The 12,611-nt window shown below is 38.6% G+C and overlaps 1 protein-coding gene and 1 non-coding gene across 4 annotated transcripts; both read left to right on the top strand.

The window, feature by feature from the left end:
• The first annotated feature begins 745 nt into the window (after nt 1–745).
• trnar-acg lies at nt 746–818 on the top strand. Its single transcript has one exon. It is a non-coding gene; the product is annotated as a tRNA-Arg (tRNA).
• A 913-nt stretch (nt 819–1,731) lies between these two features.
• On the top strand, nt 1,732–11,307 carry fbxo31 (F-box protein 31). 3 transcript variants are annotated; one of them, XM_034141664.1, is made up of 10 exons: nt 1,732–2,240; nt 3,879–3,950; nt 5,080–5,166; nt 5,855–5,931; nt 6,289–6,456; nt 6,616–6,690; nt 6,838–6,947; nt 7,164–7,317; nt 8,053–8,414; nt 9,560–11,307. In XM_034141664.1, the coding sequence occupies exons 1-10, from the start codon at nt 1,823–1,825 to the stop codon at nt 9,780–9,782; spliced, it is 1,746 nt and encodes a 581-aa protein (XP_033997555.1). In that variant the 5' UTR covers nt 1,732–1,822; the 3' UTR covers nt 9,783–11,307. The 3 variants fall into 3 exon arrangements, with proteins under 3 accessions (XP_033997555.1, XP_033997553.1, XP_033997554.1); XM_034141662.1 differs by lacking the exon at nt 5,080–5,166 and having other exon boundaries at nt 1,733–2,240; XM_034141663.1 differs by lacking the exons at nt 1,732–2,240; nt 5,080–5,166 and adding an exon at nt 3,486–3,701.
• Nucleotides 11,308–12,611: the final 1,304 nt, after the last annotated feature.

Raw genomic sequence — 12,611 nt, 5'->3', positions numbered from 1 at the left:
GAATTTCCCGCCAGCGATCACTTCCTGTTTTCCTTCATGGTTGCCATGTTCGGCTCACAGTATCCCACAATTGCAGTTTTTGTTGACGTTTTCAAAACAATATTAATGAATGCCGTAAATTACGAAAAAACAACACAACATGTCTTAAAGTATAAAAGGATCGCTACCTCTATACATCTGCACAGCTCTCCACTTTGTACAATTATAATACTGCAACATTTTTAATTGTTGCGAATATTTCATCATATGTTACTCATTTGTTTTTATATTTGTATATTTTTTAGAAATATTCCTCTATATTTTTGAAAATTGTGTTTTTTAATAGCTTTACTTTTGGTCATTTTCTTACAATTGAACAATGTAATGTCTACTTACTATGTATGCACCATACACACCAAAGCAAATTCCGTGTAGACTATGAGACGACCCACTTGGTCATACACCTGATATATCTGTATAAATTCCAGTTAAAATATAACATCTAGAAGCAGGTGCTGCTGTGTTTATTGTTGGCATGTCATTTTATGTTCTTTAATAAATATACATATCTTGCAGTATTATCTTGAACACTTGGTGGCGGTGATTAGCTGCACATGGGTGTATCAATGGGGGCATTGGTAACAGGGCTTGGTTGTTTCTTTTGGCTTTTCTTTACTAGAACCGTTCGTCTTGATTATCTTCATTTGATTATTCACGAAGATGAGCTGAAAATAAAAATCATTTATGATCTATAGACCTCCGCCTCGGGCTAGTGGCGCAACGGATAACGCGTCTGACTACGGATCAGAAGATTCTAGGTTCGAATCCTGGCTAGCTCGAACTTTTCACTGTCAATCCATAACTTGAGCAACATTTATTCCGATAATAAACAGTATGTATATATATATATATATATATATATATATATATATATATATATATATATATATATATACTATGTAGTATATTACTTAAATATATCAATATATAAAATAAGCGAATTTATAAACGTTTACCATTTCTATAAATGATATACTTAATTTCGCAATGTTGGGAAGAGAAGTACTCTCGCTCGCCGGTATCCGCAGAGTCGCCTAACATTTGGAGACGCGGATTGGTCAATTCTTGGTAGCGATTCGAGCGCTGATTGGACATAAATCATAATTCTTGGTAGAATCTTGGTAGCAGACGGGAACGTGATTGGCTGTCACTACCAAGAATGAGCTCGATTCACAGGTGGTAGGCAACGGAACTCGTGCAGCGTGTACGTTTCTTTTAACAGCTCTATTGGAGGATCCAATAAAGTTAGCCAAATGTGTTAATTGTGTAATTTAAGGAAAATATATATGAAAACAAACCACTAAAGTATTTAAAAAATGTGCGAGTTATACTTCTTAATCAAATAAAAAATAAAGTAGGCCTAATCAATTTAAAATAAGGTCCTTTATTATGGAGAATTAGGGGTTTACTGTGTGTGTCTGCCAGTCGCGTCTGGCTATGTATTTATGCACAATACTTTATGTAAAACGTACTGTTTGAAGTGCATGTGTGCAATTATGATATATTCCCCACCAAAGCATAAGGTGCAGAAACGTTCTTTAAATCTGGACCTTTTGAAGCTTTTATGAGCTAATAAGGGGAGGGTGATAAAAGCAGTAGGGCTTGTATCATTTCTTTCGATAGTGATGTAAGGCCGGGGTAAGATAAATTGCTACGCTGTTTACGTGCACTGACGTGACGTCGGGAGGAATGTCTCTGCCCATGCTCACAAGGACAGGAGCAGATGAGCCAGACTGCTGCAGCTGATAAATGTGATGTAATGTTGCCTGTTTACTGAATACGAATGGCTGTCTGTGCCAGGCTCTGCGGAGTGGGTCAGTCGCGGAGGTGTCGGCGGCGACAGCGGCAAAACCAGCAGGGTCAGGGGAGCGATTCTGACATGGACGAGGAAGAAGAGGAGCGGATCGTGGGGCTGAAGCAGAGCGACGCTGGCGGCGGCGGAGGCCCGGAGAGCGGAGCCGCCACTGCAGGGCCGAGTGACGCTTGCGAAAATGGCAGCGGTCATGTCAACAGAGGCTCTCTGGATAGCACGAGCACGGGACCTCAACACCCGCAATCATTGGCGGAGTTACCCCCGGAGCTTTTAGTGGAAACGTTCTCCTTGCTTCCTGGAACTGCACTACCGAATGTCGCCCTCGTATGCAAGAAATTCAGACAAATCCTTAACACTGAAACCATCTGGAGAAGGCGGTGCATGGAAGGTACACATAGCTATTAGTGGACATAGAGATACTTTAACGTTATAATGCTACAGTAAGCGTTGTATTATGTTTACATACATTGACCAGGACATATGATATTTCATTTTTGTCGACAGATTATTTGTGTCAGGCTCGGTGGCCAGCTCTGGTTCATAGGAAATGTGTTCCCCTGAAAGCATTTCTATTGATCTGCAAGGGAACCGCAAAGGGGGAATAACCCCAGTGTCTGCATCTTTAGTAAAGTGCTGCTGTAAGAGATAGACTATGGCCTCTTACTGGTATAGGGCCAGCCATTCTCTGCAGCCGAAGAGACTGTTGATGCAGGGCGGTGCTAACCCCTTGGGGGCCTGGTGCATTGTTATGATCACCACCCCCAGCCCATGTTGTTAGTCAGGGGACTGCGCTATTGCAGGTTTGAACAACTATGTCTCATAGTCATAACTCATGCATAATAAGATATGCATACAATGCAAAATATGAAGATGCGCTGCTAAAACAAAAATAAATAATACAAAAACACTTCTTTTCCAATCTATTCGTTTCACGAAAGTAGTGGGCAGTGCCAAAGTTACTCTATTATGACATGTAAGATATTTATTGCGAAATACTTTTTTGGGTAAATCAAACAAGAAGTTATTAATGGACAACATAACCACACAAAGATCCATATTGTCAGCTTGCAGATCTGCTCATTAATGTACAACATTGCCCACAAAAGCTAATCAAACATAATGGGATTAATGGGATAAGATAAGATGAGATAAGATGTACCTTTTCAGGAGTTTAAAGCAGCAACAGAGTGACACTGAAAAACAGTACAGATTCACGCAAGGATAATGAAATATAAAATAACATTATATAAGTAACGGTTAAAATTATATTTCACAACAAGGTAAAACGTTGATAATTTGAATGAACATATATACATATTTGAGTTTGGGTTATTACATATATGTACATGTGTGCAGATGCGATCGATACCACAAAATAGATGGTCTTGAAACAACTCTGACAGTACAAACATCAATAATAATTGTATCGCCCAGCCATACTTAGAATCATTTATACATTAAAATATTAGTTATTTGCTCATTCCAGCTTCTCTTGTGTGAGAACGCACTGCGTTAATAGTTTTCATCACATTATGAATTGAATTTTGAATGCCAAACAATGGGCCTATGTTATCTGACGTTTGGTGCACTGTGAGTTTTGAGTTTTAAAAACATGAGCAGTTGGCTGGGGTCTCCATTATGCACTGTAAAGGAATCAGGGAGTCAGGAAACTGCAGGCTGTGTTTAGTGGCAGTTTAGTTCACTTGTGCCTCAGGCCAGCTGTGTGTTGAATCTTGTGAATCATTGTGAATCTGGCTCAGATCTGCTTATCGGTGTCTGCTGACTGAAGTTCGAACGTGGTGCCCATTTTGCTGGCTGCTGTGCAAATGTCCTGTTCCACTGCTCTTTGGTTAGTGCTACAACATCAATCAGAGTTAATCTGACTGTTGCCATTATTAAGTGTTGAGATTTTGCATTAATCTGCCATAATAAATAAACACTTTGGTACAGATACTTTGAAATAATAGCATCAACAAATGAAATGTATTGTTAATTGGATATTTTCTCTTGCCTTCTCTTTTTGCAGAGTTTGGAATGAAGGAGGATCTGAGGAAGATGGAGGTGGAAGGAGTATCTAGCCGGGACATTTATGTTAAACGTAAGTTGGACTGATTGATAAAACAGCTCTCATGTCACCATTGAAATGAACTAATTAAGTATTTGGTTCATTTCTACATTAGTTAGTTAGTAAAACATTTCTGATCATTTATTTACAATACAACACATTGTGTATCTCTTAACCACATTAAAAGTGGTTAAGTGATACTAAATCATTATATAAAGAACAAAAACAATAATAAAAGAAATGTAGGCTGAAAACAGAGCTTAAAGGTGGGGTAGGTAATTCACTTCAGAAACACTTTTTGTTATATTCCATGGAATGCTCTTAACATCCCGATAGCAATGAATATATGAAATGCTTTGACAATAAATACATTAAAACATTTCATCTGTGGAAGCCGTAGCGCTGTAAAAAGCACGACCAATCATCTGAGCCGGCCCGGCTAAAATAACTGGATGGCCTACCTGCCTGTCAGCCTTCCATCTGTGCACAAACTTATCTCGTGCCCTCATTGGTCATGTGCGTGTTCGTGTGTGTTGGAGGAGGGGCTCTGTAAGGAAGTCTGAAGGAAGAGGCAGATTTTTTCCGGTTGTGTACTTTCAAATTCTAGCGCACTCGAGCTGGTTTCTCCATTCTTACCTACCCTACCTTTAAGGTGCACCCCTTAAAAAAAACCATTAACTTAATTCTACTGAAAAGAGCAATGTAACAAAACAAACACAAATCAAATATAATAAAGAACCACAACATCATAAATCAGTATCAAATAATCTAAATAAATAATTAATAATTGTCTTTTATTTCTCAGTGATGGCCACACATAGTGTATCTTTCAAATATAATGGATTTGTACATTTTTTAGCAATTACAAACACGCTCATATTTTGTCGTGTATGTGGATTAGGTGTCCCTAATTTAGGCTGTGATTTCAATGAAAATCAGTGGTACAGCCTTTTGTAATGGTCTCTCACATATGTTCCTCATTTGTTTATCAGCAGAGATTTTGAGTTTATTTTCAAATACCAGTTGCTGCAAGTCAAAGTGGTGGCACCTGTCGGCTCTTTGAATAGATTTTGGCACAATACTGCATCACATAGAGCCGCGCTGGTCTGAGCCGCCCTCGGTCTGCGGCTGCTCTACACATGGCTGTGTTGTGCCTATCCAGGTGTCAACCCACGGGTGAAATCAGGGCGCTTTATGAAGCTTCTCCCGGACTACGAGCACATGGACTATAGAGACGTGTATACACACTGTATGTACAATGGCCTCAACGTGGATGGCCGTAGCATGAGGGTTTGTGTGAATGGGACTTATTGATTTAATTTGTAAGCAAGCAGCTGCAGCAGTGTTATTAATCCCGTATGTGAACGGTAAACTTGTTAATAATTTAGGGATGCGCAACATGGATTTCTTTGAGGCTCTACCAATTACTTGTTATTACTTGCTTCTAATTGAACATTTTGTTTAAATAGGATTAGAGATTATCGTACCTTTTTTTTGTTTTAAAACAAGTGCATTATCAGTAGTAAACTATATATAGAAAAAGATGTACAGCTTCTTCTTCATCCACTCCTTCTTCTTCTTCTCCTTACTCTTCTTCTTCTTCTTACTTCAGATACTTAATTTGTTATAATTTCCTTTTTGCCATTATCAGACAAAAATGTATCAGCGCTGTCTGCTTTCATATTAAGTGTGAAATGGGAGGCCAGATTATTTGGTGTGCTGTGTGTTTTTGGCACTGGCTGACAGGAGCGTGGTCAGTCCCTTTCTTCCTTTTGGGTCCCCATCTGGACAGACATTAAACTGACATTTAAATCTGCAGACTCTAACATAACCTCTTGTGTTTGTAACCCTGTGCACGGTGTAGCTCGTAGTAAAGCATGGGTGTTGCATTTCAGAAACTGATGAGTGTGGTGTGATGTTGTGCTCTTGTGTTGCAGTGCTTCACCCATACAGACAGATCTTGGGCTTATGGCAGCCTGACATAGGGCCTTATGGCGGATTGCTTAACGTTGTGGTAAGTAATGTTCCTCAATTGAGACGTATGCATTAAAAAGATAATAATCAGTGTGCACTTTGTTGCTCTCTTTTGAAATAAGTCATTTATAATGCAGCAATAGTCAGCTTTTAATCTCCTGTCAGGAAATGTCTTTAACGGCTGATACATTATTAAAGGAATTTTCACAGGCCACAGGAGAGCTCAGTGGTTGAAGCTGGTGGTTTTATATGCTGCAATACGCAGGTTTCACTCAAGCTTGCAAAACTATCAGAGAATATCATACCTTCTGTCTACCTCCTTTCAACACTGCATCTATCAATAAAGGCACTCTGGCCCCACCGTTTATTTTTAAATATTTTTTAAATGTCCACTCAGGTTGATGGGCTGTTCATCATCGGCTGGATGTATTTACCTCCTCATGACCCACGGGTGGAGGATCCCATGAGAAGACGGCCACTCTTCCGTATCCATTTGTGGGAGAGCAAAAAATCCACTGTGGAGTGTATGTATGGACACAAGGGTCCCCACAAAGGGGACATACAGGTGAGGGATTACCCAGCACAAAAGCTTCTCTGTGCACCAAAGAAATGTGCAGCTCTACATACTCTGGATATTTGTGTAGTTTTCCTCATTCAGTTAAATGTTGGATGTAAATAAAAGCATATCGTATTTAAAATATTTGTCATATTCTGTTAATTTCAGACTGGGAAGAAGGATGAATTCTCAACAAAGTGTAGCCAGACTGATCACCACCGCATGCCAGGGGGCAGACAGGAGGTAAGGAAACTGTTTGTAGCTGAAACATGTTCTTACTCATGTTGCCCATGTGTTTAAACCTCATGTACTTTATATTGTTGATATTGTTGACATTTAAAGAATGTTTTCAGCATTTTACTGAATCCTCTAATGTGTGTGTGCGTGTAGGAGTTCAGGACATGGTTGGAGGAAGAATGGGGCCGGACGCTAGAAGAAATCTTCCATGAGCACATGCAGGAGCTCATCCTGATGAAGTTCATTTATACCAGTCAATACGAGTATGAGTCTCTACGTTAAACTAGTAGCTGTTATAAGATAAACAATAATTACAACAATGGTGTATGGGTGAATAAATAACCCATCAATTGAATTCAGCTCTGGCTAAACATTGAAAGCGATTCATCATGTGAATCATGGTGCTACATATTTTTGAAGACCTACAGTTAAATAGTAGCAAAAGTCATACTGAATTTGTATCTGCTTTGTTTTGAAAGTAACTGCTTGACATACCGGAGGATCTACCTGCCGCCTACAATGCCCTCTGACCTGCTGCACCCAGGCCTCTTCAAAGGCACCTACGGCAGCCACGGTTTGGAGATCGTCATGCTCAGTTTCCACGGGAATTCTGCAAGAGCCACCAAGCTCACTGTAAGTAAATCTCCTTACTGGATGGTTTTCTGCCTCACAGAAATGCCCTCATGCAAGTGATTAGTGTCTGGCAATTTATCAATTTGATATCATTATTGTGATAACAGACTAGACATTGTGTTCCTTACAGACAAGTGATAACATTTATGAACTTACAGTCTGCTGTCAAATATGATTAATTATCAACAATCCCACTGTGTAAACATTGTGAAAACGTCTACCGTCAACGTTTTCGCCTATATCTACTTGTCTTTCATCATTTCTTTATAACTAATGCTTTTGATGTATTGTGATTTTAAGGGTGTCTTTTATTATCTGGCCGGGGACAACAGCTGGAAATTAGCAATGTTGGCTAAAGCTGCCCCATTTACTTTTTTTTGTGACAGTTGATTAATGGGGGCTGTCCACGACACTATAAACCAATAACCTAAACTAAACAACCCTACAATACATTTGCATTATCTTTGGTTAAAAATATCATGATATTTGATTGATTCTTTATATCACTCAGCCTTAATGTTGATTTTCTATGGATGAATTATTGTCCCTTAAATGTACTCTCACTCCTATCCTCCCCTTCAACATCTATTCTTTTATTATTTTTAACAGACACTCCCACAAACCAAGTGCCTTTTTGAGTTGAACATTCACACAATTCTGACCAAGAGGATATCATGTTAACCCACAGAATGAGTCGGCTAGTGTTTACAATTATAATTGTACTCCTTCCTGCAGGGAGACCCCAATGTCCCTGCAGGGCAGCTCACTCTGGATGTTGACCTGAGTCGACCTGTGGTCCTTCCAGACTTAAAGCATCAGCGCAATATAGAGGAGCTGTCCCGGCTGGTACTGGGGGTACACGAGGAAGTCCAGAGGGCACAACAACAACAACAACAGGCCATGGACACTGCTACAGCGGAGGGGGCCTGCAGTGATGTCACCGCAGCAGGAGGTGTGGAGGCAGAGCGAGTTACCGGTACAGACAGCCCCCCGCCGGACCCCAGCAGCAGCATCAGTCCTCCTGAATCCCAGCCCTTCGTCCTGCCCCTCGGCGTTACGGCTCGCAACGAGGTCTACCCTCGCACCTGCAGGAAATGGTAAGAACTCAGCTGTATGGTAAACTGCATACAGTGTAAATTCCAAGTATATGTGGATTGATTGCAGCTGCCTTTCCTCCAGTTACAGTGGTGTAAGACACAGTGTGCCTATTGTTTCAGATTGTGGCCAACAGGCTGAACTCATATTGGCCTCCAATGAATGCTTGTCAGTATGCTTGCTAAATGTTTGCTACAAAATGTTGGTTTGATAAAAATGCACATCCAGAATTGTAGACAGTTTATGTCTATTATACTCAAATGTACAGGCTAAAAAAAGTTTTAATAAGTTTAAACATTTGTTTAAGATGTGTTAGATATAATAAACACAGACACATTACAATGGAAACATATGAGATATATAAATGGATTTTAGAGTAAAGTAAACTTGTGTAAAAGTCCCCGGCCATTTAGTGTATTAATCTATTTATCACATGATACATTCGACTGTGAAAGATATTACATACTGTGAAAAAATAGGGGTCAGAGGGAGCATCATTTTTGGACCATGATATAGCACTTATCACTTTTTTCTTCGAAAACCTGTAATTGATTAAAGTAACAAAAGAAGGTATTGCAACATATGACAATACAGTAATTTATATGAGGCTCAATTAAAGACTTGTGATATTGGCTTCTGCAATTATCTGCCACATGCATTCATCTTTATTTTGTTGCATTGTTTTGTAGTACCATACCATAACCACCCTAAAAAAACGTTGACGAATACAATTCTGAGCTGATTTATAGATTAGTAAATCTGCAACAATTTTGATAATCGATTAAATTATAGAGTAACTTTTCTATTCAAATCAGAAATGGATATATGAATTTTTCTGCCTTTCTGTGTTTTCTGTTGCATGAAACCGATTAACTATGGGTTTGACTGACTGATCAAACATTTTGAGAAATGACCTTAGACTGCAAGATACTTGGATGGGTTTTTACTATTTTCTGACATTCAATATTATCATAATTTTTTACAAAAAAACTAAAAATAATAATTGGTCATATTATTAGTCATCAAGTGCTAAAGTCGAATACAGCATTCCTCAGCATTATCTGCTATTGATTTCTGTACTCACAGTTTGATACATTGAGATTGATGTCCTATGTAGTAGTGATCGATGAATGTTTTTCCATTTCAGCTTCTATGGAACAGGCCTGATCGCTGGGCACGGCTTCACCAGTCCGGAGCGCACCCCGGGGCTCTTCGTGCTTTTCGATGCAGACCGATTTGGTTTCATCTGGTTGGAGTTGAAGTCTTTCAGTCTGTACAGTCGCCTGACGGACAACCTAGCTCATTCTTACGCCCCGAACATGGAGCGATTTGAGGCCATGCTGGGCAACATGCAGTCCTGGACATCCTGATGCACGATGTTTTTAGTCTCGCCCCACAATACAATGCATAATAACAACCAGTTGACACAAATCACCTCTGTCCTCAGCTGACAGAACATCATATCACGATAGCTCATGACCTTAACTCACGTTCTATCTATATGTTTCACAAACATGGGTCTAATCAAGCTAGTTATGTCACCTCATTTATTGTATCAGTTCACCTCAGTATGACCTTTATCCTCCAGTGCACAGGTCAAATATTAACCTTATTAATTTATTCCCTGCAGGAGAAAAATGATAACTCGTACCACTTATAAAGGATCAAACTGTACGTGCCTGATTCTAAAACCATGTCTGTACTTGATAGTGCTTGAAGACAATAAAGGTGTCCAATGTATTCTACTATATAGCATTATAGTGATTTCAGTGCCCAACATGTTTAACTGCATGTTGCTTTTTGTTTGGATCTTATCGCATCTCACTCATAACTTTAATCTTAACAAGATGTTTTATTTTCATTGAGCAGCATGCCTTGATTTAAATTTTGTTTTGCTTTAAAAAAAATGACAGCTTCTCAGGTGTTGTTCTCTTGGCCAGAAGTCAGTGAAAAGCAGGACTTGAGTATTTATGTGTATAATTTTTTTTAATGTAGTTACATTCATTTTAGCATTTTCTCCAATATAAATACTTTTCTAACAATTGACAAGAGAGCATTTGTCGTCTCATCAAACACTGTAGCTACATCAGGCAGTTTTGCCCTTTGAACTTGAGATAGAGACGTGCTCCTGCTTTTGGTTTGACATCAAACATACCTTTAGTGTCACCTCACTTGACATAGTATTATGTAAGTTGGAAAGATGTATTGTACTGCAATAGAATAACATAACCTATACATAAGCTGATCACAAATGAAACAATTATACAGTTTTGTGCTTATATAAGGATGGTTTAAATCTTCTCTTACCTTTTAAAATGTATTGCATTTGTTGTTTGTTTAAATGGCTGACGTAACGTTTGCCTGGCTTTATACCTGCAAAGCTATTCCTCCAGTTTTCCAATTCGTTTTGAACTTGATTCCAGACTAACTGAACATTATACAAACAGCTCAAAGTGCATCTCAAAGAACCAAGTAAGTGTTTGTGTGTCTCGTTACGGCCTGAAGGTGTTGCCCAGTAGCTTTCTTACCCCAAGTGCACTTTTCTGGGCAGTATTGCGAAACATTTAAAACCACTGGCCAGCACTTTTATATCAGACTGCAGCTTTACTAACATTTGCGAAAAGAAATGGTCTGCTAAAGCATCGTCAACTTACATTTATTTAGTTTTATTAGTTTCCTCAATTGTTTTGCTATGTCTGAACACCCTCTGTACTCTGCTATTTGAATAATTTGCCTTTGGAAAATGTGTTGCTTTGTACTATTTTCAATGCGATACACCTGATTTTGTCAAAAATGAATGGCCTATTGAACTGCTCACATGGGACTTCAGGGAGCTTTTCAGCTTGAGCGCTCTTCTCTGTAAAAAGATAATTAAAAAAAAAACTGAAAAAAAAACCTTTTTTGTAGACTGTATTTCTTCTTTGGTCTCATGTTCACCTTTCATACCTCAGTGTTGGACATATCACACCGTGTGTGTGTTTCTTGGTGCGAATTGAGAATAAAAACTGCTTGACATACAGTATACAGTAATGAGTGAGGGAAACAGACACATAATTCAGTACAATGTTTCACACTGCAGCTTCAGAAGATTTTTATTTGATATGGGAATCCAGATTATTAAATGCATTTCACAGACTAGAAGTAACCCACTAATTAAGGAGGCATTTATTTTCAAGCTTCTAGATTTTAAAGAAGTATTGCCTGAAACTATCTAAAATAAAAGGTTATTACCCAACATTAAACATTTGAGTTAAATTGTGTAATTTGTAAAAGAAATTGAGGATCTCCTTCCCAAGTTTATTAAAATGCAGAGTGCATTTTAATAAACAGATGTTGTGGTAATCTGTGAGAAAGCCACAGATTACCACAAAAATGTTGATTGTATTAATGAATATTCAGGGTTCTTACACCTTTTCCAAAGTCAAATTCAAGCACTTTTCAAGCATTTTCAAGGTGCATTTTCAAGCTTTTCAAGCATCTTACAGCTGTTGTAAATTACATATTTATATACACATACTTATACTCAAATGATTATTTCCCTACCTCACATTAAATCAGATGTTCTTTATGCTATAAACAACCAAATGTGTGTTTCATAATAGCATTCTACATGAGGATGACAAATTAAAAATGTTAGAAAAGAAAACTAAGTTTAATATTTCAAAATGAGTGACCCATCTGTACGTAGACTGGGCATCCCATATAACCTGGCTGAGCCAATATAAAACAATCAGCCAAATAACTTTTCAATATATTATTGATTACTATTTTTGAGGTACTTTTAGGTTGGCAGTAAACACAAGTCAGAGGTAAATGGTGTACTTTGACTCCACTACATGTATTTAATACCTTTAGTTACTTTACAGATGTGGATGAATGATGTGAAATATAATCAAGTGTTAAATCAGACTTTAGTTCCACCTGGAGTAAATTCACAAGCTACTCTGTAGTATACAAAGTCATTCAAACTAGCTGCAACTTTACCAGCTTTGAGAACACTTTAATGATCAATCATTATAAAACATATCATATACAATTATTAGGGATGCTCCGATCGCCAATTTTGGAGCCGATCGCCAGAATCAGTATCGGCCGATACCGATATCGCTCTCTTTTCCTCTCTCCCCCTCTCTCTCTCTCCTGACAGCCCGTCAGTATCTCATGCAGCTCACTGATCCAGTAATGAGCGACCCGACAGT

This window comes from Trematomus bernacchii, unplaced genomic scaffold (assembly GCF_902827165.1).
Source record: "Trematomus bernacchii unplaced genomic scaffold, fTreBer1.1, whole genome shotgun sequence".
Lineage (NCBI taxonomy): Eukaryota > Metazoa > Chordata > Actinopteri > Perciformes > Nototheniidae > Trematomus > Trematomus bernacchii.
The sequence above is the reverse complement of the archived record's forward strand: the minus strand, read 5'-3'. Positions and strand labels throughout refer to the sequence as shown.

Bases quoted from the DNA above. Each gene is read 5' to 3' on its own strand.
- fbxo31 (XM_034141664.1), top strand. From the start codon at position 1,823: ATGGCTGTCTGTGCCAGGCTCTGCGGAGTGGGTCAGTCGCGGAGGTGT. The intron at 7,318-8,052 runs GTAAGTAAATCT...TCCTTCCTGCAG, and splicing joins CAAGAGCCACCAAGCTCACT to GGAGACCCCAATGTCCCTGC. The intron at 8,415-9,559 runs GTAAGAACTCAG...TTTCCATTTCAG, and splicing joins CCTCGCACCTGCAGGAAATG to CTTCTATGGAACAGGCCTGA.